Source organism: Leuresthes tenuis, unplaced genomic scaffold (assembly GCF_036924035.1).
Source record: "Leuresthes tenuis unplaced genomic scaffold, fLeuTen1.0.hap1 SCAF_21, whole genome shotgun sequence".
NCBI lineage: Eukaryota > Metazoa > Chordata > Actinopteri > Atheriniformes > Atherinopsidae > Leuresthes > Leuresthes tenuis.
In genome coordinates this window covers 24896186-24921131 of record NW_027325375.1, presented here as the reverse complement: position 1 = coordinate 24921131, position 24946 = coordinate 24896186, and the positions used below count along the sequence as shown (strand labels likewise).

Here is a 24946-nt window from a genome sequence, read left to right as displayed (position 1 = left end):
GTGCAAACCTCCACAAATGCACACGTCTCTTTCTTGTAATTATGAAAACGGTGATCCAGATGCACTCTGACATTTTTTGCAGACAAACTGCGCTATAAGCATACCACAGCCAGAATAATGGAATAAATCCACTACTAATTATTCTAATCAGAAATAGACAGACATATTTAGATTAAACTGTATTCATACTAAAACTACATGTATATGGATGCAATGAACAAACCTGGACACTCCCAAATCCCATTTTCAATTTGACTAATATGACATGAATTTGTAGTCACTGAGCCTAATTTTCTCTCCTCTTAGGTCCAGGTTCTGCTCTACTACCTGCAGCACCCTCCCATCTCCTTCGCTGAACTCAAGCGCAACACGCTGTACTTCTCCACTGACGTTTAATCCCCAGCCACCCCGAGGGTTCATCTGGAGACGAGAGAAGAGAGACTCCATACAAACCCCGCCCCTCCGTACTTCTGCCTCATCTCTTTCCCCACCTGGCAGCTCGTCTCGTCCGTACAGCCCCCCCCTAAATACCCTCCCCATCTGAACCCTCCCACGTGGTCTTGTGACGAGATGGAGGCGAATACGCAGGGAGGCCACAAAGGACATTTTCTGGTCATCCAAAAGTCCTGTTTCACATCTGGTTTCTAAATAAGAGGAAGGCAGAGCCTCTGGGACATGTAGGGGGAGTTGAGGGGTCCAGAAGCCACAGCCAATTAGCTCAGGATCTTACCTAAACACGTGTGGGGGTGTCATCGAGTGAGCCCTTTGAGTCACTGGTTTGATGATCTCCAAAACTAGTCGACTCCAACTCCAGCTTTTTTTCCTGATCAGAGGCATTCCAGAAAAATGGCATTTACATGTTTTATAATGATGTACATCAGCTGCTTATGTTTCCTTTTTATGTCTTTCTGGCTTTTGTGCATGTGGTGGAGGAGGCCGGAGTGTGTGAGTGACTATGTGGATGTATACAACTGAGTGAGTGAGTGTGTTAAAGGGACTAAAAGAACTGTAGAGGTGGACAGGAAGCTGTCCAAATAAATGGCAGGGATTGGGACACTCGGTGCTGACCAAACAAGAGAGGACAGCCCTCCCCACTGAGTCTTGGCCAAATTAGCCCTATTTATTTTAAATATATATAATATGTGTGCCTGTACAGTTTTGTGCAACTAGAGAAATGCTCTAAGCAGTCTGTTTTTTGAAGTTTATCTAGGTAGTGATGTTATTTTTAGTCAGATTTTCTTATTCAATGTGTCCATGGTTGGTAAGCTGTACTGAAAAGATCACCAGAAAGTCTGCCATTTAATTTCAGATCACTTTGTAGATGTGGAAGGGGCACTCTGTGGCATGAGGGTTTTAGGGTGGGGGGGTAGGGCACAATGAATGGAACAGTTGGCCTCCTTTTCTTTCTTCTTGTCGTTGCATTGCAGGCCTGTTCCAAGTCTCTTACTGCACCGGTATTATCTTTAGGATGATTTCTGTAGTTGCCCTCATTGCATGTTCAGCTTGTCAATAAAATCAAGCCAGGTAACACAAAGGTAGGTTGTTTCTGCAAGGCCCTCGCTAAGACAGGCAAGAAAAGAAAAGAAAATCAATGAAAAAATAAATCTGCTGTGTACAAAGCCAACATTTCTGCTATCAAGCCTGCAACATATCTTAATTAACTGCAAGCACTGCTAGATGAGTACTATTTGATATTTTTAATATAATATTAAAATAAAAAAACTGTTGTATTTTACTTCCTTTGAGAAGAATTTCAATATACTGTAACACTGAGACTAAATGTCAATGTGAACTTTTCCCCCGTTGTTTTTTTTTTTGTTTGTTTTTTTAGTAAAATAAAACGTATTAAAACACTCACTTTGTGTCTGTCTGAGCTTTAAGATTTAAGATCTGCCTCGTTAAACTGGACATTGATGAAAAGCACGGGTAAAAAAACACGAGTAATCATGGGAAAGTGTGAAATTCTTCAGAACAATTTAAAGCAATAGGTGCTACTGATTAAAAGGAGCAAATTGATTTCCCACCTCACCGCTTCCATGTGCTTAATTAAAAAAGGCTTCCATCTACTATAATACAAAGTTTGACATTTAGCTTCGGGCTCCACCGCTTTCACAGCTCTCATCGCCACCCTGACCTCCTACTGTTTAACATTTCCTTAAGATTCAGTGAAATCTTCAACGCTTTTGGATGTTTGAAACCTCAAACCTGTGCACGTTGCACCCCCTGGTGGTCAATGTTGAAAGTGACATTCAATAAACTGGACAAGTGGAGGCAGAAATAAAGGGCAGAGCTAAGAAACGACCTCCAGCAGATGAACAGTTTCTGAAAGCGATGTCCTTAAGAAAGAGGAAGGAATCCAACAAAGACCCGACACAGACCTTCAGTTAATCCATCTGTTTATTCCTGGCAACACACTGAGAAGCGAAGGATGGCTAAGACTTGAGTACAGTGCTGTACATCTACTCATGTTAAAAAGTAATGACCCGTATAACACGGCGCCCTTCTGTAATGTGAAAACATCATTTTACCAACGCTTTGTGTTTGGATTTGAAGTCAAAATATGTGGAATCAGCATCACTTTAATCAACTCGCCACATGTTGATATACAGATGAACACAAATGACCACGTTGGTTTTAATTACTCCAATTTGTAGGTATGCAGAAGTGAGCAAACGACTTATTGACAGACCCATGTAGCTGATGGCTTAAAAATGACCTCTTGCATGGATCATCCTCACACAAAAGGCTCAGTAAGTCATTCTCTTCACATATGTTGCAAAAGGACCAATAATACTTGATCATAATCATGTTTATGGTATTTACTATGTGAATTCTCTTTAGCATTTCTCCACTGGCTCATAGCCTGCATTTCCATAAGAAGGGGACAAATAATTACTGGAAGTATATTTCAATAAAAAAAGAAAAAAGAAAAATGGCAGCAAAAAGCAACTGTTGCATTTGTATCCAGAATAATTCATATTACTCTCTCACAGGCACAGAGCGGTGTCCTGGAACACCTGAGCGTAGATATTAACCAGCCAAAGGCCCAGGAAGACCACAGAACCACGCTGAGAACTGCAGATCCAGGGATTACAGACCTGCTCCGACAGCAAAAATGTTTCCAGACAAGTTCCTTTCATCAAGAATTTGGATTATTCTGAAAGTTTAAATGTTATTAATCACTGATACAATTCAGCAGTTTTCTTACGTCATCTTCTCCTGAACTGTAATTAATTCAATTTTATTCGGACTTTGCAAACATAAATATATAATCCAACTGTATTAGTTAGATTGAAACTTTTCACATTATAATCCATGTAATAAATGCACCATGTGAAACATGCAGAAAGATAAAATGGTCTTCTCCCACGTTTTTCACCAGTTTTTTTACCACTTGAAAAGTTTGCCGAATTAATTCAATTAAACACCTTTTCCTCTACTCCCAACATATCTCTTCTTAAATACTGCATGTCAGGTTTTTTGGTGCATTTGAACAATCAGTTGCGCTGGTTAAGTGATCGCTGAGTGACTCAACCACTGAATATTATAGTTTTCTTTTGAGCAGGTTGAAATATTTTTCATATTTTGGGAAGAAAATTTGATCTGGAACATCAACCACCTCATCTTTTCATTTAGGCTGAAAAACCTCCATTCATGCTGACTTTTCACAGTTCTCACAATGCAAAAAATTATCTTAGACAAACACCAAAGTTGCCAAACCTCTGAATCACATCTTTAGCATTTTGGCCAAGTTTCCTCTTTAAATCCATAACTGAGTTGGTGTTAGTGACTCGACAACCACTGCCTGCTGCTCTAACTTCCCTCTGGATGTATTTTTCCTGCTGTGTCATAGGGACAGAAACTAGAATAAGCACAATAAACAGCCGTCAGCTTGTATGGAAAAAAAGTACTGAATGCTCTGGTTAATAAAAAAAAACAAAACAGCTTTAATATAAATAATCTTGTGTTCCTGTTTGGATTATTCACCGACACATCAGATCAATGATCTAAAAGCTGATCAGTGCCTCTCTGTAGTCATGACTTCACTATTGCACCATGGAAGTGGAAGCAGAGCCGCTCTGCTCCTCAGGATCTGCAGAGATTATCAACATGAGGCTGGCTTCAACTCCACATGACCAAATTATAGAGGGAGGAAAATACCCACAAGTCTTCTTTAGTCCGCTTTCACAATATCATTAAATTCTCCTTTTTGTGCACCGGGTTTGACACAGTCAGAGTCCACGTGCGCAACAATTGAGTTTTTGTCTCTTAGCCACCAGTTAGCGGTTCAGCGCAGGTAATATTCAATCGCAGCGGAGAATGCAGCAAAACCTCCACATCCCAGGACTCCAGCTTTCAGACCAGCTGCAAAACAGAAAAAGAAAAAAAAGGCATGTGAAGACAAGAGAAATGCAACCCTTCAGTGTAAACCAGTTTATTAAGATAAGCGGGTTACACACCACGAAACCCAATGACTCCTCCAGTCACACAGCCGCTGTACACTGCGTTCTTCCAGTCAGATTTGCCTCTGTGCTGCAAGTGGAACACAAGTAGAAAATAAATAAGTATGATTAAAGCAAACAAAACACTGCAGGAGCCAATGAAGAGTTCCAACAAAAAGATTTCCACGTGAGTATTACTAAGATTTATTCATTTATTTATTTTGCAAAAAAACATTTCGAAGATAAAACACAGTTCAGCACCAGAGGGCGCTATACCACCGCTCTGTGGAGGTTAAAAGCATGGCTCCAGTAATAGTGACACTGAATAGTAAGACCCTCTATTATTTCTAAGCTCTTTTCCTTGTCCTAGATGAAAAGCTTAATGGGTTTAAGGAATAACTGTAGGAAGAATCCTGGAGAATTCGACCTCACTTACTCAGCTGTGATGTGGGTCTGCAGCACTAAAAATATACAAAAGTTCACTAAATTCAAAAAGTGCTATAGATACTTTATCTAACCTTATCACACTGTTACAGGAAGGTTTTCTCATGTATATCATACTTATTTGCCAACATATAGAATATCACTTTATTATCAAGGTTTGTAATTAAAAAAGGAAAGAAAAGCTCATACAAGTGTTGTCACAGCTGGGTGAAAAATGATCGAGTGTCGCAATAAAAGTAGCAGCCGCAAGGCATTGTGGGACAGAATTATCAGCTTTCGTTCATATAGAACGGTGCTGTGTTTCCGTAGCATTAAGAGAATTTGAACAGCTCTCATCATGGCTGCTGCTTTAGTTTTAAATGTAAAATATTTCCTTTTAATTTTCTTTTTTTGCTTCATTTGGTTTGTTTGCGTTTAGTTTTGATCGAAATTTCAGTGTTTGTTTGGAAACCGGGTTATAAATGAAGATATTTCAGTTTACATTGAATTCAAAGCTGCTGTGAGGGAGGCGGTATGCGTCGTGCGTCTCATCTTGCAAAGTACGTTTCATATGACGAAAGGAAATGCTGCGACCTACTGATTCTATGATGCACTCTGTACAGGAGAACATGGCGCCCACGATGGCGAAGTTCTTGGCGTAAGACATCCCCCTCTGGCCCATGTCTTTGAGGACTTCTCGCGCTGTTGGAGTTCTCAAAGGGTCTTTGGGGTCGAAGCCAACATTTGTATCGATGCCAGCTGTGAACACACCAAAAGCTCCTCCAAGGACAAACCCTGTGGAAATGAAAAAGAACCCAATTCTGAGTCAAAATAGAATAAACGACAACAGCTACAGATTTGAGGAATAACTCAGTTCTTATTGATATAGCACCAAATCACAACAAATGGTCATCTCAAGGCACTTCAATGATACAGTCCAACTCAAAATTAATCCAATTCATACACACAGAGCCAATTCAAAAACACTTCCCGAGCTAAGGAAACCAACAGATTGCACTGAAGCTTCTCTTCGGTCCAATCCCCCGTCCTGAGAGAAAAGACTTCCTTTTAACAGGAACAAACCTTTGGCAGAACCAGACTAAAGAGGGAGTGCCTGTGTGTGTTTTTTCCTCTTTCTTTCTCTTATAACTGCTTCTTTTGATCTAAATCCAAAACCTTAACACCACAAATTTACTGTGACATGAGACCCCGTCAAGCAGCAGGTGTTCATACATGAAAGGCACAGACTGGACAACGTTAATAATCATACTTGTAAAGCAACTTCAGTTGCCCTGTTAAGTAGCTTATTATCACAGTAATGAGTATGGGAGAAAACTACTCCCAATAACAGTAAGGAAATCAGAAAACTGTTGGACAGGACCTGAGGCTGATATCAAATAACTGTGGTGAATATTAAACTCGTTGTTTACCTCCCACACAGGCCAGGACAGACTTGAAGGCGCAGCTCTCCATTCCCCTCTCTATCATCTTCTGCTCGTCGCTTTTATGAGGCACCGGCAGCCCCCCCAAAACGGCGGGATTCAGGTCCTTCAAGGGCCTCTTTTCCCCGATAAGATGCTCCAGAATCATACTGTACTGGATATTAGGGTGATCCAAGCTCGAACCAGCCGAAGCTGGAACTTCTTGGTCGGGGACTGAGGTGTCTGCGGGGCTCGTGGAAGCGGCCATGTTTCTCAATGACACAGCTTCAGGTAAATGTAGTCGAAGGACGAGCGTCTGCGGATTCGCCAGATTTATCTGTGACCATAGTTAAACGAAGGCAGTTAAATATTTATTTTTGATAATAACACGACTGAAAACACGAACAACTATATTTTATTTTTAAATGCCTTAACTATATAGATTTTTTTATTTCATGTCAGCACATTCGACACAAAAACTTGAAAAAGCTTTATTCAAACGGCATATTTCCAAACAAAACCAGCAGGACTATATCGGTAACTATAGAAGTTCATCATAAAATACGAATGTGCGATGGTTAAATGTAATTTTGCTGAGGTTTAAATGGTTTTGATGGCTTTTAAGTAAGAAGAAAGTTTGAAAGAGACACTAAACTTAAATAAATACAAAGATTAAAAATTATTCTCATCAAGATATACCGCTGTGAAGAACAACCAATATGATTATTTTCATGAGCAGCACCCCACCGTTTTAGACTGTCTAACTGTATGGATAATAATACATTGTATGTTATTTTATTCCTACTTATCATTTCCGGTGCTCCAAACCGTATGTCAACTGTAAGACTACATTTCCCAGAAAGCCACCTCACTGCGTCTCGGCACACGGCTCCGCCTACCGGCTTCAGCACTATGGCGGCCCTAATGAGCCATTTCGGAGCCATACCTGGCAAAGGCACAGTCTACCTTTCCGTCTCTGCCAGAACGTATGAAAAATTAGATGGGATTGTTGACAAGAGACCTGCGTCGAGGGAACGACAACGTTGTAGAATGACTGATACATTTTGGCTTAAAATTTATTTATTTTACAGCTCACATGGAGCCAGTAGCTACTTCAAATAATTTGCATTTATTTGCAAACTATCCCAAAACAATAAAGAATATGAGGTGCAGCTGGCTACTGCCAGTGTTTCATCTGTGCAATTCTGCCCTATCTGGTAGTTCAGCATTTTAATATCCTTCTGCACATGCTTTCTGCTTTGTCACACTTTACAAAAGTGATTTAATATGGGCTTAAATCATTCAAACAGACAAAGTACAACAATCTTTACAAGAAGTTTCATCCTTAAAGGTTTTCACCTATCGATCATCACTGAGTAATGATAAGAAATGTAAGCTGTGGTAAAACTCCAGCATTCATAATCTTAACTAAATATGACAGTGTTGTTAAAATATTAATATGACTGCTCTCTTCCATCATAAAACCTCATTTTATAAAGAGTCATACTGACTTTGAGGGTGTAGTTACAGCGTATGGCCACCAGAGAGAAGTATAGAGACAGATGCAAATAGCTTGTCAAGCTAGCAGCTACGCAATTAGCTATCACTTCCGGTGACAACATAAAAAATAAAAGCCCCCGAAATAATCGTAAACGCTTTTTAAAATCTTTTATTTATGTATTTAATAACGTACTTTTCTTGATAAATTTACTATTTTTTTGTATATAAGATATTCCCAGGTCACATATTTGATGTCGGTTGTTTTGTTTTTACTTGGAGTTATCATTTAGAAGACATTAATCTTGAATCGAGGTTTCCTTTTCGTGCCTCAGCTCAGAAGCTGCACCACCCTTACAAAGGCAGCAGAATCTTGTATACCTTGTCTTAAGTATGTTTATAAATGGCTCCCATTTCTAAGTTACATTCAAACAAAAACTACACTCCAGATATGCTCAGATCCACAAGGACAGCTCGCCTTCCCCGAATACATTTTTTAATCTGACAGTTCATGGACAATATCTAAGCAGTTACAGTTGGGTCTCTGAGAGAAACAGCAGAACATCTGTCTGTCATGAAGGTGGCGTCACTGAACTGAAGAAACGGCTAACAAGGAAGAAATAAAAACCAGGGAAAATTAGATAAAACATGGCCTTGTTTCGGTATAAGATGTGAATAAGCCCAGTAACAGAAGACTGTACATTGTTTACTTTCATACAAAACACAAAAGGCATCTGATTCTGAGAGACTTTCTTTATTCCAAATCCCAATTCCAATAGCTGACTCGGCCTTATCCTTCTGTTCCTCAGGGTCAAGGTGCCCCATGAGAGGTGATCAAACAGGCTTTAAACAGAGACAGTGGAAACCATTTGGGTGATAACACATAAAAGACCACAACTTCTGTATCCGCATTTAAAAAGGGCAAGTTGTCCCTGGAAAAACTATAGGGCAGGGTGCTGGCCTTCCCTCTCAGCCCAGTCCTAGTTCCTTCTTTTGGCCCCATCTCTCTGATCTGCAGAGGTAAGTTGCACCTTTTAGGTTGATTGAATGAAAACAACACAAAGGTGGCTGAAATAAAACTAAAACTTTAATACTATACAGACTAGCAACAAACACCATCCATAAATGTTACCGCATACATACCCATCCAACTGACACACCCATGTCGTTACTATGGTTACTGCTAATCAACAATCTTCTTTCTTAGCTACATCAGTAAATAACAGTGCCATATACTGAATGGTGCTTTGTGGATCACGAGCTATTTGTTTGTGGATCTGTGAGGATTTTGCGGAAAGAATGTCTCAAAAATACGAACGTGTGATCTGTGATCCACAAATGCTGAGTCACAATTCACAAACAGAATTTTCAGTTTTACAAATGGAAAATAATATACTTACAAATGCAGATATATTTGTAAAAACCAACACACAAGTTACAAAAAGGACATTTCTATTTGTGGAAAGCAAAACAAGGTGTGCAACTCAAGGCATATTTGTAGATCACCTTCTGTGCATTTGCAGTTATTTTTGAGACACATTTAAGCCACATCATTTAAAACAGTTTTCAGTTTGAAAATAGAAGAATGTAACACACATTCAAGAGGACTCTTCATTTTATTATTTCACAAATGACATCCACATGAAAAAATAGAACTTTGTCAAAGAAAAAGCAACTTGAAAGTCATAATTCCTTAAGGGCAGGGCAGTTGTACATATGTAACACGTGCAAATTAAAGATATATATAGTGCAAATGAATGAAAGAGCAGACAGTATATATATATATATATATATATATATATATATACAAGGCAATGATAAAACATTGAAGCTATAAACAAATCTAAAACTTAAAATTTAAAACGGTGCTAGCAACAGTGTATTCTTTACTGTATCTACCATGAATAAGGACAAAATGGCTGCAAGTGAAGCCTCATATGAGTAAGACACAGTTAAACACAGGCTTAGCTACAACAGCACTTATGGTCTTGTCAAGCTAAGTGGTGATTTGTTTCATGACTCAAATCTTGTGAAGAAAACGCACATGGGAAGAACAAAAACTGAAATTATTTCAATAAATGTTTTAGAATCCAAGACATTTTGGGCTGTCTGTCCCCACCTGAAGGTGAGCCGGTGTACTTTTTAGTTGCCATTGTTACCTCAAACAAAACAAGAGAACTCCATCTTTGTCAGATGGAGTGCAGTGCAAATTACTTTTATGAAGACGGTGATGAAATTGTTAGATGGCAGACACCAAGCTCAGATGAATTGTCTGAAAAAGTATGAACTAGATATTGGATGCATCACAGCCTATGCAGGAGATAATGCTAATGTCAACTTTGGACATGTTGAGGGTTTAATATTTCCTTTTATTGTACATATTTATGCATTGGGCTTATACAGAGTTGGCAAACAAACATTGACCCCGCAGTGTGAATGGTTAAAATAGGAAAGAGACTGAGTAGAGTGTTGAGAGAAACTGCTCCATGCTTACAGGGGGAGTCAAAACAGGTGAAGCCTATAATCTATATAATATAAACATCTGACTGGAGCAGAGATGGGGTACGAGGCTGATATCGGACCAAGGACAAATCAGGGAAAGCTAAGTCTAAACCATGGCTTCTCCCCAACATTTGGACCAATAATATTTACATCATATTAAATGATAAAAGTGACCCTTTTTCTGATCCGACTACCTGGCAGAGAGAGGTCCAGAGCGCTCCAGCTTCCTCCCATCGTCTAAAAACATGCATCTTAGGTTAACTGGTGTCTCTAAACTGGCCCTAGGAGTGAGTGTGAGCGTGAGTGGTTGTTTGTCTCTGTGTGACCCTGTGATGAACTCGTGATAGGCTCCGGGCCCCCCATGACCATAAGTTAGAATAAACTGGTATAGAAAATGGATGGATGGATTTCATCCCTGTGATCATACTTTGAATAAAAGTCAGCAACTGAATTGATCTGGAACAGAAGCAACAACTGGAGGAACTAAACATCCATCCATCCATCCATCCATCCATCCATCCATCCATCCATCCATCCATCCATCCATCCATCCATCCATCCATCCATCCATCCATCCATCCATTTTCTATACCGTTGATCGGGTAGCGGGTGGGCTGGAGCCTATCCCAGCAGTCATCGGGAGAAAGGCGGGGTACACCCTGGACAGGTCGCCAGTCCATCACAGAGGAACTAAACAATTCAATTCAATTTTATTTTACTTAATCAGCTTAAGTTCTACAGCAGCGTGGAACATGAACTGAGACTTAATTTCGGAAACATCAGCAGCCTGATAATGTTGTAAATGTACTCTTTATTTTTATTCCCAAGGTCTTTTTGTTGATATATCATAAAAAAAGTAAGTGACAAAGAGCATTGAGAACATAACATTGTAAGGTGCGTCAGAGACCTCACCTCCCAATGTGCCCCAGCAGAGTTTGGAATATTTTATTCTTATCGTTTCCGTTGCTTCCAACCGTCATCAACTGAAAGACTACATTTCCCAGATATCCATCCGAGCACTGCGCCAAACTCTACACGCGCTCCACCTACCGGCTCCAGCGCAGGTCGTTGGTGACACTTTAATGACTGGCGTGCGTAAAGCGGCAGCAGCATCTTGACCAGACAACAGCAGCAACACCGCATTATCGTGCAGGTGAGATGAAGCCATCGTCTTTAGTCTGATCTATTTCAGACAGATTGCCATATTCCCTCTTCTTTTTGTCAGATTGTTGAGTTAAAATGTTTTAACTTGCCGGTGGACATTGAAGAAGCGGACAGAGTCGGTCGAGATCAGTTGGTCTGGCCGGTGAACACCAACGCCAAAGTGACTGTTGACAGCTTGCTTGTGTACATTAACCAGCGTAGTAGACGTTGTTTCTGTCTTTATTAATGTAATAACTTAGTTATTTTTGAAGATGGCACATCTTCCCTCGTGCCATATACAATAAAAATTGCCCAAGGACATGTTATTTCCAGGCTGATTGAACGTATACTTAACACGGATGACTGCGAGTGCAATCGCTTGTGCGCCTACACGATGGCATTTCCTATTGTATATGGTTTCATAAATCTAGTATTGCTCTCTTTGCACCATATGGACTCGTGAATTCAGCCGGACTCTTGGTACCAACTATAACGGTGTTGGAACCGTATACTGTTTAATGTCAACATATCTTCATTAATTGGTAAATAGATTCAAAAGTCCTTTGCGTCTAAGAAAGTGTTTAAAAATGTGTAACTTCCGTTGGCTTGGAAATGGTTAAATATTTACTGAAATCAGCCTGTCATTTGTAAAGTTTATGTGAATCTGCTTCAGAAATCCCCACAACTTTAGAGCAAAATTCCACTGCACCCAGCTACTGTCACCTATTGATATTTTATCTGATCCCTATTCATCAAAGGTTTCTTCTTCTATTTCTGTTTATATAACATTCTAAAGTTTTCTATACCATCTGCTTCTTGTACAAAACTGCCCCCTGCTATGAACCAGGGAATGTGTTGGTCAGATGAAGTTACTAATGAATTGACCAAATTAGCTGTGCTGCATAAATTTGATGTAAACTTTACATTTTGCTGCCAAGTTGCATTTGGAACAACCTCAGTGTGCTTCAAGCTGTTTCTCTTCACATGATCAGTCAGCCATTTGCTCCTCATTAGATCTGTTCCTTCTGAAGCAGTCAAAAAAGGCACTGTTGTGTTTAGTGCAGCTATTTGTGAAACTGTGTGCTGTATGTCTTTAATAGGTCCTTAAATGCATCATTATGAAAGACTGTACTGACTAAGCTACAGTGTGTAATTGCACGCTTGCCACGTAACATTTAGGCCTGATTGTAAACCACACCAAAGTGTTCCAAAAGTATCAGATCATTGCTTGAATAAAAAACTTTTTTTAACGTTTTTACTGATGGCTTGCTGTGCAGCATAGTTGGACATGCCATTAATGTTGAAAAGGCAGTTGAGCTGTAAAATAATGTAATTGCAGAGCTCATGCTGTAGTTTATGGAAGGGACCAGCCTTGGAGTTGGACATGCGTGACTCCTTTGGGAAAAACCAAATGGGCAACAAATGACAGCTTTCACTTTCCTCTGTTGCTTTTGATCAGACCAGAAGAAAAGAGATTTCATATATGAACACTGCACAACTTATTTATGATGCACTCAATGTTGAGTTTGTTTGTAGGTAATTACAGCCCCTGCTCTTCTCATGGTTAACCATCCAAGATGAAGAAATAGCTGAAATCTGCCCTTGCTCTCCGAGCTGTGTTCAGGACAGAATGTTGTAGAAAAAGAACAAAGTTATGCGAGTTACTGCAATGACGGGCAGTGGATTTGTAATGCAGGCTAAAGTGGATACATCCAGCTGGTAATTCCTCATCCTTCACAAATGAAGAAGGATGTTTTGATATTTTCCAAAACATGCCTTGATGTTTTCCCTGTCTTTGACATATACAGGAAAAGTGTTTGCGGCAAAGATGCTAATGTAAAGACATCTCACAACAACTAATGAAACTGTAGAATTAGCTATTTTGTTGCTAAGTTCATCACTTTGTTTTTGTTTTTGATGGAATTCATCACTAGTTTCTCCGTAGCTTTTCTCATTGCCTTCAACTATTGATTCAACCTGTTCCTGTCAGGGGGGTTATGTGGAGAGTATACATGTACTACTTTGCAAAGTGGTGGGACGGCTTGTTTTGTTAGAAAGTGATATCTTGCGATCTCCTTGACTGTTCTGCTCAATAAGAAGAGTTTCAGTGTGTGTGAGTGTATGATGTTCTAAAGGGAATTCAAGGTCCCATCTCCGTGCTGCTCCAGACTCTCAGAAATATCTGACGAAGTCCTTCATCCACTTAACTGATGTATCAGTGGAGTCAGGTTGGGGGTTGTGTAACTACATGTAGAGCGACCTTGTCCAGGTGTGGAAAGAATGGTGAAAGGAGGACACTGCAGTGATGTGGTCCTCTGTGATGTGGCAGATACTCTCTATTCAGAGATGCTAAATGACTCTCAATGGAAAGACATACCTTTCACCGTAGTCATGTCCTGCTGACTCAATGTAGCACTTAAAACATCAACCATTGTCTCAAATTTTCAGCCACACTGTCCAAACCAGTAACTCTTCCATGTAACTAGAAATAAATGTTCATCATCTACACATTACGCTACGACAGACACAGACACCTGATCAGCTCTGTTTGAAAACATAATGGGAGCTAATGGATGGGTTGTAGCTTTATGCTGCAATAAGCTGTCAACAATGTGGAGTGGCATCTGTTGGAAGTGCAAATCAGGCACTTAGAAACATGCTCAAACTATTCTTTATATCCTTGCTGTCCATCAACAATTCAAATGGCCTCCAAATAATGCCTTTATGATTCAATTTCCGTTTGAAAAACAGTAGTTTTTATTTGAATGGAACTTAGAAATGGAAGCAATATATAAACATACTTAAGCCAAGGTATACAAGATCCTGCTGCCTTTGTAAGGGTGGTGCAGCTTCTGTGCGCACGCTGTGTGCATGTTCATAGAGGGATCACCATAGCAACTGTTTTCTACTGCATTTGTTATTAGGTAAAATCTTTAGGATGAATGTAAGGTGTTACGTAAGTTTCAAATCATCTTTCTGTATGTTTCAGTGGTTTAAATGAAAGTGGAGTATCTGATGAGGTAAAGTTTGGGATTCCTGAGTAACTCAACCATCCAGTTTGACCAAGAAATACAGACTGACCTGAATTCACAAAAGCTATACTTTATGAATAAATGTTAGCTCTGATAAAAGCTTTTTGCTCAGTGGTCAGTTTTCCAGAGCGCCCTTGTTTATCTCTGTGAACTTATAAGTTAATCCTATGTTCCGTGTGCAATGATCAGCTTGTTTGTATAATGAACGGCTCTCACAATCCTAAGCATGAAGATTTTAGGAAAATACTAATGTTGGCTGTAATACGTTTGACTGCCTGGTCCGACCAGTCAGCTGGCTTTCATGCGTTTCCACACACAGAAAGAAGCACTCAGTGTGATCTGAAGAGAAAGAGTTGTTATCTGTCCTCAAGAGGCGAGGTCTGGTTTGAATACAGTTGGACTGGCATGTTCTTTACTGCAGTGTAGGACGCTTTAAATGAGGTGGGAGGAGTTTGACCTAACATATTTGGACTTAGTACTAATATTAGGTTAGTTAAATCATTAGAATTGCCCATATTTTTGGGCAAAACACACAGTTGCAGGTTGATGCTGTATTGCATGATATACTGTTGCATTTCAAAGGCACAGATGGCTGTCAGCCTCCGCAGCATTGCCAGGAATAGCATTTTAGTTTTCCTTTTTTTTATGCCTGAAATATTATCCACAGTAAGACTAGTAGAAAGAATGCTTTACACTAGCATGGAGTGGTGTTTATTTGTTCTTGAAGGAGGGTAGTCCTCAGCATCTTTTTAATCTGAGTATGTTTTTAGTTCAGGAACGTTCAGGAAACGAACTGCATACTTGCATCACACTCACTGGCACCACTCACTTGCTCCAAGGAATGCTTCTGTTTTTGTAAATGGGTCATCTCTTCTACGTCTGAGGTCAAGCAGAGAAATAGTTTTACAAATGTAAATGTCCTGTTAAAATTCAGTAAGTCAAGAAAAGATTAAAAGATTAAGTCATTCCAGCCCCATAAACAGGACAAACAAGCTTGCATGTCTGACGTCCACATGGGAGGCGACTGTCATTAAAATATTTGCTTGGTATCTAAAAGATGCCTGACCCATTGTAATCTCTTTTGGTCGCCATACAAGTTAAACTGAACACACCCACTGTGCACATCAAATAGCTCTCACGCCACAAGTCTGTGTGCTGCTTGCAGACTCAAACGACACGCAGAAAGGAGCACTCCCTTTGGGTTGGACAATAAGTCAAGCCAGTGGTGCTGGTACTATAATGTTCCATTGTGGAAAATCACTGAGCTCGATTTAGTGGATGTGTTTTTATTCCCTCGCAGGTCTTGTGGATGCTGTGCTAGTGTTTCTATGGAATCCACCCACTCAGTAGATGTAGCCAGCTTGGCAGACTGAAAAGCAGCTGAAGTTTGTGCAACGTGGCTCAGACTCACTGTTTATCAGACAAGAACTTTGACACCGGCAAAGCAGGAAGTTTGGCCCTCCAGGGAAGCTAGCTCTGAGAGAGATGAAACAGAGAATGAAGTAGATGAAATATACATGAGGACTGTATCCATATCAACTTCTTCTAACTGTATTCTCAACAAACTGAATGACTGGGACTCAAGAGCCAAATATTATTTTTCTGAATGAATTAAATAAGTTCTTCTTATGGATCCAGTAACAATAGATAAGCCATTGTCTTTATTCGGCTGCTAACTTATGTTATTGTACAGGTGTGTCTGGTTTCAAAAAGAAATGAAGACATGATTTCTGCTTTTGTGGTCGTGGTTCATGGACATAATCTGCACTATGAAATATTCTCACACATTGCTGCATGATTTAGGCGCAAGATTTTTGTTGGTTAATGGTAACTTAGTTATCAAAGAATAAACAGAAGCTTTTAAAGGTTCAAATGAAGTTATTGAATCCCCCTATTGACCTAAGTCCAGATCAAAGGAAATGATCAACTCAGCACTTTTCTCACTAACTCTTCTTTCTTTTAATCTTTCTTTGAACTAAAAGCTGCTGATTTAAGCGACTGCGCTCCTCTGTTCGCTATTTCATTTTCAGGTGCTGACAAGTCATTTTTGTGTGTGTGTTTTGGCTGAGATTTTATGTTGAATGAAAACATAAATGGTGCTTGCTTTCTGATTATAATCAACTTGGACTCAGAAAAAAGGTCTTAAATCAGTAGCCTCAAACACATACAGTAAATAGCTTATTAGGAATATCAATAACTGTCTCCAGGCTCAGTGATCTCTTAACAGGATGTAAATATTTGAACAGCTGTACTAATTAGTGGGTTTGGTATTGGGGCTTTGCTCACAGTCTCAACTCTGACAAATTGCTACTGATTACAGAAAATTATACGTTTGCTGTCTTTTCTTGTGTGAAACTATGACACAACTCCCCTAATACCGCATTTTGCATCCTGTTGTGCACTAGTTTCACATCCCTCCAGACTAATGGTGGAACACAGAGGGAGAACAGAGACTGCGTCACAGCATGGGACACAAACTTATCCCACACACTTCCTGTTTCACATTAGCAAGATATTGACTTTGCCTATGCCGCTTTTCTACAGCCAGGTGTTGTACAGATGTGTCAAAACTGTAGACGTGGTCAAGCTTAATTACATTAACACATTCATCACAATTACATTTATGCATTTAGCAGACGCTTTTATCCAATGCGACTTGCTAGGAAAAAGGAGAATTAACAATCGACTCTGTTTTAAAGAACAATTTACAATAAACAATTGTGCATGTTAGCAAACAAAATAGTTTTTCACATACTGTACATCACCTTCTGCAATTCCTTTGTCTGAAATTGTAATAGTTACTTTTTGAGTGTTATGTATTGATCAGCTGCAACAAATAAAACCACTGACAGGTAAAGTAAGAAACTATGGTTGACCCTAATTGATTGGTGTACATATTAGGTAGCAAATCAAACAATCTTTGGAACTGGTATATGGAGGAGTCAAAAAAGTGCCCTTTCCTGATGAATCATGTTTGCTTTAACCATATGTGAACGAATAGGTGGGCACAGGCAGTGTGATGCTATGAGCAATGTTCTGCCAGGAAGCCTTGGTCCAGGAATTCATGGTATTTTGACACATACCACCTTGTACCAAAGCATTGTCGTAGACTACATACACTCCTTCGTGTCAGCACACATGTCTTCGTGTCTCTTAGAGCAACCAGAAAATGTGCCCCACCACACAGCAAAAACTCCTCAGGAATGCTTTGAGGGACACGAGAAAGAGTTTCAAGCTGTATATTCCCCTGGTCACATTTCAGTCAAGAATCTGTGGTTGAGAGTGCAGAAATAACCCAGTTGTTGCTACTTCCAGGACTTACAGAAAGCACCTTTATGTCTGAAACTGCAGTACACATTATGAGGTCTCGGTGGCTTATGGGGACATGCACAGTGTTAGGTAGGGGTTTCGATTTTGTGGCTCATCTGTTCATAGCTGTAGTGCAGATGGTCACTTGGCGCAGCTGCTGTTAAGGTAATGTGATATCAGTAGTAGCAGTAGCAGCACCGGCAGAGGACACAAACAAAGCAGTCGATGTTTTCATTTGTAAGAAGCTGATTTTAAGCACACTAGATACACACAGCCATTTTCCAATATTACACATCATCATAGCTATGTATACAAGATTTATGTCTCATTTAGACTGAAACAACTAATTAATTTGTGTATGTCATAAGTCCATCTTAGAATATCACAGCTTCACATGTGTAGAGCAGAGAGCTCCCTCTTATAATTCATACATAGCTTGAAGCTGGTATGTTTTGGTTTTTTTGAATGTCATAAATTGAAATAAAGATTTATCAGGTACAATAGAATAGAAGCCTTTTTTAATTTCTTGCCTGGCTTTTGTCTTTCTTCAGTCCTTTTAGAAATATCTGTGTTGAATGAACTGATGAAACGGGCAAACTGTAATTCTGTCACTTTAGATAAATTGGTTTAATTAATAATATGAAAGACACTACAGCATAACGGCAACTTTACAGCATGTCTTTAAGTCTGTTAATAGTACTGGATCACATTTTCTGCACCTTGACGTTGTTTGAAAGCATGATACGTTTGTGTACAGTTGTTTCAGCTTTTGCACACTAAACAACCATGAACAAAGCTCTATTTTAAGACACACACTCGTCTGAATCACAGTCATTTTCACATCCCCTGCACACAGTGTTGCGTCTGAGTTGAGAGTCTGACTCAGTACCCCTTCCTGTGGACAGAAGGAGGAAAAAGGAAGACACTGAGAGGCAGGCAGCTGTATGAGCCATATGAGCTTCAACATGCCTGTTGTGGTCCAATCCACTCAGCCTCTTGTATCATGCAGTGACATGAATTCCCTGAGAGCCATCTGAGAGTCCAGCCACATGGCTTCATTTTCCATCATTATTTTGTGCAATGCGTTACCCACTTTTGTTTTCTAATTCATAGTTTCTATGTAAATTCAGAGGTCCCTTTTTCATTTCTGCAGCAGGTTTCAACCATTAATTCTATATAGAGAGGTGCTGACTCTATGGAAGCTTTATCCGTACACTGTACTTATGAGTGGTCTCTTATTGTGGTGCATCTTGGAAGTGCAAATAGAGTCAATGGGGTGCGTCTTCAGTCTCTTGGTTCCTCCAATGTTACACACTGGACCCTCTGAACAGTATTTTTGTTTTAACAACAACATTTGCCAATGTTAAGTGCCGGTATATCCTGTTTGTGACACTCTACAATAGTAGATAAAAAGCATCAGCTGGTGTCAAATTGTTTTTAGGAATATGTAAAAGGAAATCTTCCGACAAGTCAGGAGATGTTTTTTTATTTTTGTAGGAAAACTAGCAGCTCAAATCTGAGAATGGCAGTATCGACCAGTCACTTAGTAAGCATACTGTGTTGATTTACTGTGAAACATTATACAGAAATCCATGCTCCCTAGAGGATGAAGCCTACTGACTTTGGCCAGGGAAGTCTTCATCAATAATGCCTTAACATTTCATTAAAGACCACCAGCAGGTCATGGGTCACGTCTAAATATCTGAATTTCTTCGAGATGGCCACAGAATTGGCACATTGGATGTGACTATGAAGTAGTCCACTTCTTTGTGTAATTTTGAATAAAGTAAACTGAGTCATGGGTCAGTATTTTGTAAATAGCATCAGACTTGTTGGTTCAGTGCTGCACAAAAGGCAGACATGAATACAAAACAACGTCAGCATTGTCAGCTGCGTCTATACAGATCAGTGTCAAGTTGTTAAACTTGTTTGTATAGAGATGATTCTCACTGCATAAAGAAAAACAACAGCATTATGTGCGATGATAGTGTAATTAATTTGTTACCACAGACACAAGTGACGACTGACGGTTTACGTTCAGAGGAATGACGCTATGTTACAATTTAAGCAGGATGCAGTCTAAGAAGTAAAGTGCTCAGTCATCACAGAATCAGTGTGGTGGAAAGTAAATAGCATATGTCAAATTGCACAGAAAGTCTGTATCTACAGCTGTGTCCAAGGATGTATGTATTGTCCACAAAGGGACTCTTTGATCTCTCTGACTCAGTTCTTTGCAGCACAATTTTAAAAGACAGTTTCTGTGGTTGTGAAGGGGCGCGGTCACACGAGGGTTCTCAGTTAACCACTTGCCACAAACTGTAGCCAGTTTAATCCCAGCCCAGAGTGCAGTACACTTTCTACCCACATGCTCTAGAGCCCTGGCATGCTGTATGTTGTGGGATCAAAATGAGACTAGTATGGGAGAGCATGAAATTCTGACTGCCAACCTGTCCACAAATGAGGCGCCCTTTACAGTGTTTCTGAGACACAGAGTGGCTTTGTCAGTGTCGGTATACGCTGTTTGTCCCAATGCAGCCTGGAGATCATTCAGAAATGAAGAAATCAAAACTTTGTCATAAAAAGAATATATGATATAAAGACATGAGTCACAAGCATCTCCCACAAATTTCACGGAGGCAGGTTTAATTGAAGAACACAATAGGACTGCTGTCCCTCGTTCAAACTCTTATACATGATCCCAGGTTACATCAAATTCAAAGTTGAAAGTTTCAAACAATGTTTAAAACTTTCTGATCCCGCTTATTAAACTCATTATCCTTAGTCAGGTTACACATGGCCCAGCTATTTCCACGTCACAGTTAAAGATCTCCCTTCCTTGATTTCTGGTCGTCACATGTACGGAAAACTCTTAAAAAACTGAGAGGAGAAAAACATTCCCTTGGCTGAGACCGTTTCACTCTCTTCCCCTTTGTATGAAAAGAGAGTGTGATTGGCAACAGCTCAGAGGTTGGCTGCCTGCAGTACTTCCTCATCCTGACTGCTGTATGAAAGCAGACAGCCGTTGGTTCTGACCCTTCATTTTCGCCTTCAAACTCTCAAGCTATCAGCAGCACACACAATATTTTCATCACTTGTGTTGTACTCAAGCAGAGAAAAGGTTCCAGGATGGCATGTAGCACCAGACACGTGAGTGATCTGCAGCGCCGTCTTTCTCTGTTTTTTCTTGAGTGTTTTGACACCGATCTCCCATCGTCCCCTTGAGTCTATAGCTTTTAAACATACAGGGTCATAATTTGGACTGATAATTCGATTGATTGATGTTGGATTTGAAAAAGAAAGTCTGATAAAAGAGCAACTGAAGTCCCTTACATAGAAAGTAAGGAAGAAAGTGGCTGAAAACATCTGCTGCCGATATTTCTGCCATGTCCCCTCACATTTCTGTCAGCTATTACACCACACATTTTCAGAAAGGGAAATGAGATGCTGGTTTAAACTTTGCAGTCCGTGATCTGCGGAGGGGTAGTATTTACACTAGGTTTTACAACAGTGGCTTACCAAGGGTTACCCCATTTAGGCTTATGTTATGCTTAGTTGTTAGAATAAGTTTGGTCAAGCTTTTAGAAAATATCCATGTTCACCACAAAGCCACACAGGAAAGAATTCAAGAGGATGTAATGATGCAGGGTCACATTCAACCTAACATGACTCACATATCTATATATTTTTAGATGTAATCATTGTGGTTATGAACACACAGAATGCTTATAAGTTGCATCAGTAGCTTTGCAGCAGGCATGTTGTGTCCATGGCAATTAAATACCTCAATTAATACAGCTGCAAAGCTTTGGCTGGGCTCCTCACTCGGTTTATTACTTTACTCTGGAAATATTATGAAAAAGAGTGATTTGAATCAAAGCATTCTGTCATTCTTGAATGCTGTTTGCTTAATTAAACACAACCACAGGAAGGCAGCAAGTGCTGCTGACACTATTTTGCAGGACTGCAATTTCCCCCTTCTTTTGACAGGATGCTCATTGTTATTCATATAAAGTTCCTAGTGACAGTAGGATGATTTCACTTCCATCTGCTACATATTCTACCCCGACACTCCTGCAGTGAGCATTTGAAGTGGAGCTGCTCCTGACTTTAAGGTCAGAATGGTCATAATTGCTTAATTTGATTTCTCTCTTTGATTTGTGGTTGTGACAAGCTGCGCTGGCCAACTTGCATATTTCTATGATGAAAGTGTACGTGCAAGAAACCATTTCCTGTGTATCTTTTAAATATGTTTTGGGTGTGAATATAGTGATGAGGCGTAGATGCCTCCGCATGTAAACCTTTGCTGATGTTGACAATGCTTGTTTTAATAACTACACCAATATTTATAAGTGGTTGTTGGAGTATATTTACAGAAATTTGCTTGTAGGACATCAGTATATGAATGATTTTAAACAGGAAACTGAGCCAGACTTAGATTAAGTGTTGTGTTGTTTCCATATCAAATTGGTTGACATTTTATGTGTCCTTTTAACATTGTGGATCAGTGTTGATCTTTTAATCAAAGTAAAGTCCTCTTTCCAGTCAAATGATTGATTAAAAACTGTTTCCTCTGGGTCACAAATGATAACTGCTGTCAGTTGGTCTGGCTTCTGGTGCCCTTTCCTTATCTCTTCTCAGCAGTTCAGTCCAGCAGCAACGGTTGGAGAATTTTTCAGAACCTCCTCCACCTCTCTGTCCCACAGTCTGCCCTAACATTCAACTCTATATTTTTGGAAGCATTTAAGGAAAATTACTATCTGTTACTTATTGCTGAGCTACAAATTATGTTCCACTTTTTCTAATGTTAGCATTTTCTTTTAACAAAGTCCATGTTTAGCTTTTTTTTACCAGGCAGTCCCAAAGTCATCATTGTACACACGTTTTTTTCTTACATTATGCAAGCTGTAGTGTGTTCAAAGTCAGTGAATTTCTGTCATCTTTAGCTGAATTGCTTTTACAGAGATTCACTTAGTCACACTCTATCTAAACTTTTGGTTTGATCTAGATGAAGAAACAGCCCCGTTGTCTCTCTCTCTCAAAGACATTCAGGTTTCACAAGTAGGTCATTTGGAAATATGTAGGACACAGTTTTGGCTCTTGAGAATCGTATCTGCAGAGGGACGTGGTGTGGTTGTATTTGCAGAGTTTAGTTCTGAGGTGGCCATGGAAGTTGAAACCAAAGTGTCTTCTTCATTTGCACTTACAGTCCTCTTTTTAAATCAAACTTGCTTGATTTTATTTCTTCCATAAGATGTTTGGTGGTTGCTAATTTTTCTAAACGGTCTAAACAGTGACATTTCACTTTGACCTCGCCTTCCTTTTGCCTACACTGAGATCAGTGCATGTTGGGAAGAAGGTCATACTTGTGCTGGGTAGTGAGTTGTGCCATGGTCATATAAAATGATCTGAGGTGAGACACCACAGCTGAGATGTTACACACATAGTCCAGGCAGGAGTTAGTCATAGGATATTGCCTCGAGAGGCCTTTAGTATCATATGATGGGCCAAAAGTGAAACACATGCCCTCATACAAACAAAATAGAGTGCATACAACATCTTCTTAATCAGATAAGGCTTAGTCCTAACCCACAAGTCTTCTCTAATATAAGTGAAGTGTGAAGTGAGCAGCTTCCTCTGGAAGCTCCATTTTATTGACGTGGATCCTGCCATCTTTGTTGTTAATGCCGACACTGCTAATATTACCCATCATAACATTAGCTGTAGGTCTGCTAACTGCTGGTTACTGCTGCATCAATTATTATTATTATTATTATTTATCCTGCTCCTACAGCATAGCAACAATCACTGCAGCACATGATATGTAAATGTTAGAGTACAGAGATGAAGATTTATAGGTACTGGGCAATGTTACAGTTCTTAGTAGTACATGTCCAAACCTCTGTTCTTCCCCTACATTGTGTATAGTAAGATGGAAATAGTTATCTGGTGTCATTAATCAAGCTGATGTGTAAGTGCCCTTAGAACTTCAAGGTGCTGGCTCCAAAATGTATCTGGCCCCAGTAGGCTATGTGTCAACTCCCTCATGAAATATTACGCCAATATTTTTTCTAATATTTATTATGTTGTCATTAGCTGGATCCAATCCTCAGGATCACTGATGGTGGTGGTCGTTTAGAAAATTATTCCTCAGTAGAGTAATAATTAGGCGCCAGGTTTTAACTACTATTCTCCAGCTCCTTTCTCAAGTCCTATCTCTGCTGACTCCAAAAAGACAAAGATAATAACCACCAAATTCTGAACTTGGATTAACTTGTTTTCATGCTTGCAGAGACTAGAAGGTATCCTCATTAACAGTCCAGTGTCCCTCAGATGCACAGGAGCTCACGTTGCCACAGCCAGGATCAATGGGTTAGCTTGTCCTCTGGGAGCTGCAGAGCTCTTTACCAGTAGACACTGTCCTGCGTTAAGTGCACTTCTACCTCCTTCTGTTTCCCTGTTGCTGCTTTTTGCCAAGACTTGTGTTTTTTCCCTCTGGACATCAAATGCAAGCTTTTAACAATCTCACTGACCACATCCTGTTTGAGCTTGAAAAACAAAACCTACATTGTACTTGGTGCTTTTTAGCCATTTTTGTTATAGAAAGATGTCAGGCATGGCTCTAGCCATCTGTATACCTCCTTCTAGATGTATGGAGATAATGTTGAGTCTTAGTCTGAGTCTCTGGAAACTTTGTTCCTTCTCCTCCCTCATGCAGGAAGTGGTTCAATGGTGTTGCTTCTGGAGTGGCTCTGAGCTTGTGTATTTTGGAACAGCAGTAAATACCACCAGACGGTGCTAATACAGTATAGTTTTATTAACCTTAAGCAAATGTGCTGCCTCGTGTTATGTGCTTTTTTTAAAAGTTTTATGCAGCTAAATATAATGCTGACCCATATCCATAGCTAGAGTAAAAACAGTGTTTTTGTTTTGTCATGCATGAAGACAAGAAAAAATACTTTAAAAGGCCTGTAAAAAGTTTTAAGAAAAGAAGTACTCCTGATTTGTTTGAAGTGCACTGTACTTTGTGACAGTCAACAGTCAGTGTGTGTGTGTGTGTGTGTGTGTGTGTGGGGGGGGGGGGGGGGGGGGGGATTGGTGTTCTAGAGGGGGCAAAACAAACACGTCAGCCACGGTGGGCACCATGATGAAAACCTGTAGGTGAGGAGCCTTCAATAAG

The 24946-nt window shown here is 39.8% G+C and overlaps 3 protein-coding genes across 9 annotated transcripts in view; 2 read left to right on the top strand and 1 right to left on the bottom strand.

Moving 5' to 3' along the window:
* Positions 1 to 1819, top strand: part of abr (ABR activator of RhoGEF and GTPase) — a 114755-nt gene extending 112936 nt beyond the window's left edge. For all 6 annotated transcript variants that reach the window (XM_072375725.1, XM_072375722.1, XM_072375723.1 and 3 more), the window contains one exon: positions 307 to 1819. In XM_072375725.1, the coding sequence (XP_072231826.1) occupies positions 307 to 396 (90 nt within the window). In that variant the 3' untranslated portion in view covers positions 397 to 1819. The remainder of the gene's footprint in view (positions 1 to 306) is intronic.
* Positions 1820 to 3931: 2112 nt separating this feature from the next.
* On the bottom strand, positions 3932 to 6570 carry timm22 (translocase of inner mitochondrial membrane 22 homolog (yeast)). Its single transcript, XM_072375369.1, has 4 exons — positions 6296 to 6570; positions 5464 to 5660; positions 4461 to 4533; positions 3932 to 4365 (listed from the first exon to the last, which is right to left on the bottom strand). The coding sequence occupies exons 1-4, from the start codon at positions 6552 to 6554 to the stop codon at positions 4289 to 4291; spliced, it is 606 nt and encodes a 201-aa protein (XP_072231470.1). The 5' UTR covers positions 6555 to 6570; the 3' UTR covers positions 3932 to 4288.
* A 4791-nt stretch (positions 6571 to 11361) lies between these two features.
* Positions 11362 to 24946, top strand: part of specc1 (sperm antigen with calponin homology and coiled-coil domains 1) — a 66521-nt gene continuing 52936 nt past the window's right edge. Inside the window, exon 1 of one of the 2 annotated variants that reach the window (XM_072375676.1) lies at positions 11362 to 11438. The gene's annotated coding sequence lies outside the window, so the exon portion shown is untranslated. Of the gene's footprint in view, positions 11439 to 20714; positions 20917 to 24946 lie in introns of those variants that run through there. The other variant, XM_072375677.1, reaches the window with a different exon arrangement.

Bases quoted from the DNA above. Each gene is read 5' to 3' on its own strand.
- timm22 (XM_072375369.1), bottom strand. From the start codon at position 6,554: ATGGCCGCTTCCACGAGCCCCGCAGACACCTCAGTCCCCGACCAAGAA. The intron at 4,534-5,463 runs GTAGGTCGCAGC...TTCCACTTGCAG, and splicing joins CAGAGTGCATCATAGAATCA to CACAGAGGCAAATCTGACTG. The intron at 4,366-4,460 runs GTGTGTAACCCG...TCTGTTTTGCAG, and splicing joins AGGAGTCATTGGGTTTCGTG to CTGGTCTGAAAGCTGGAGTC.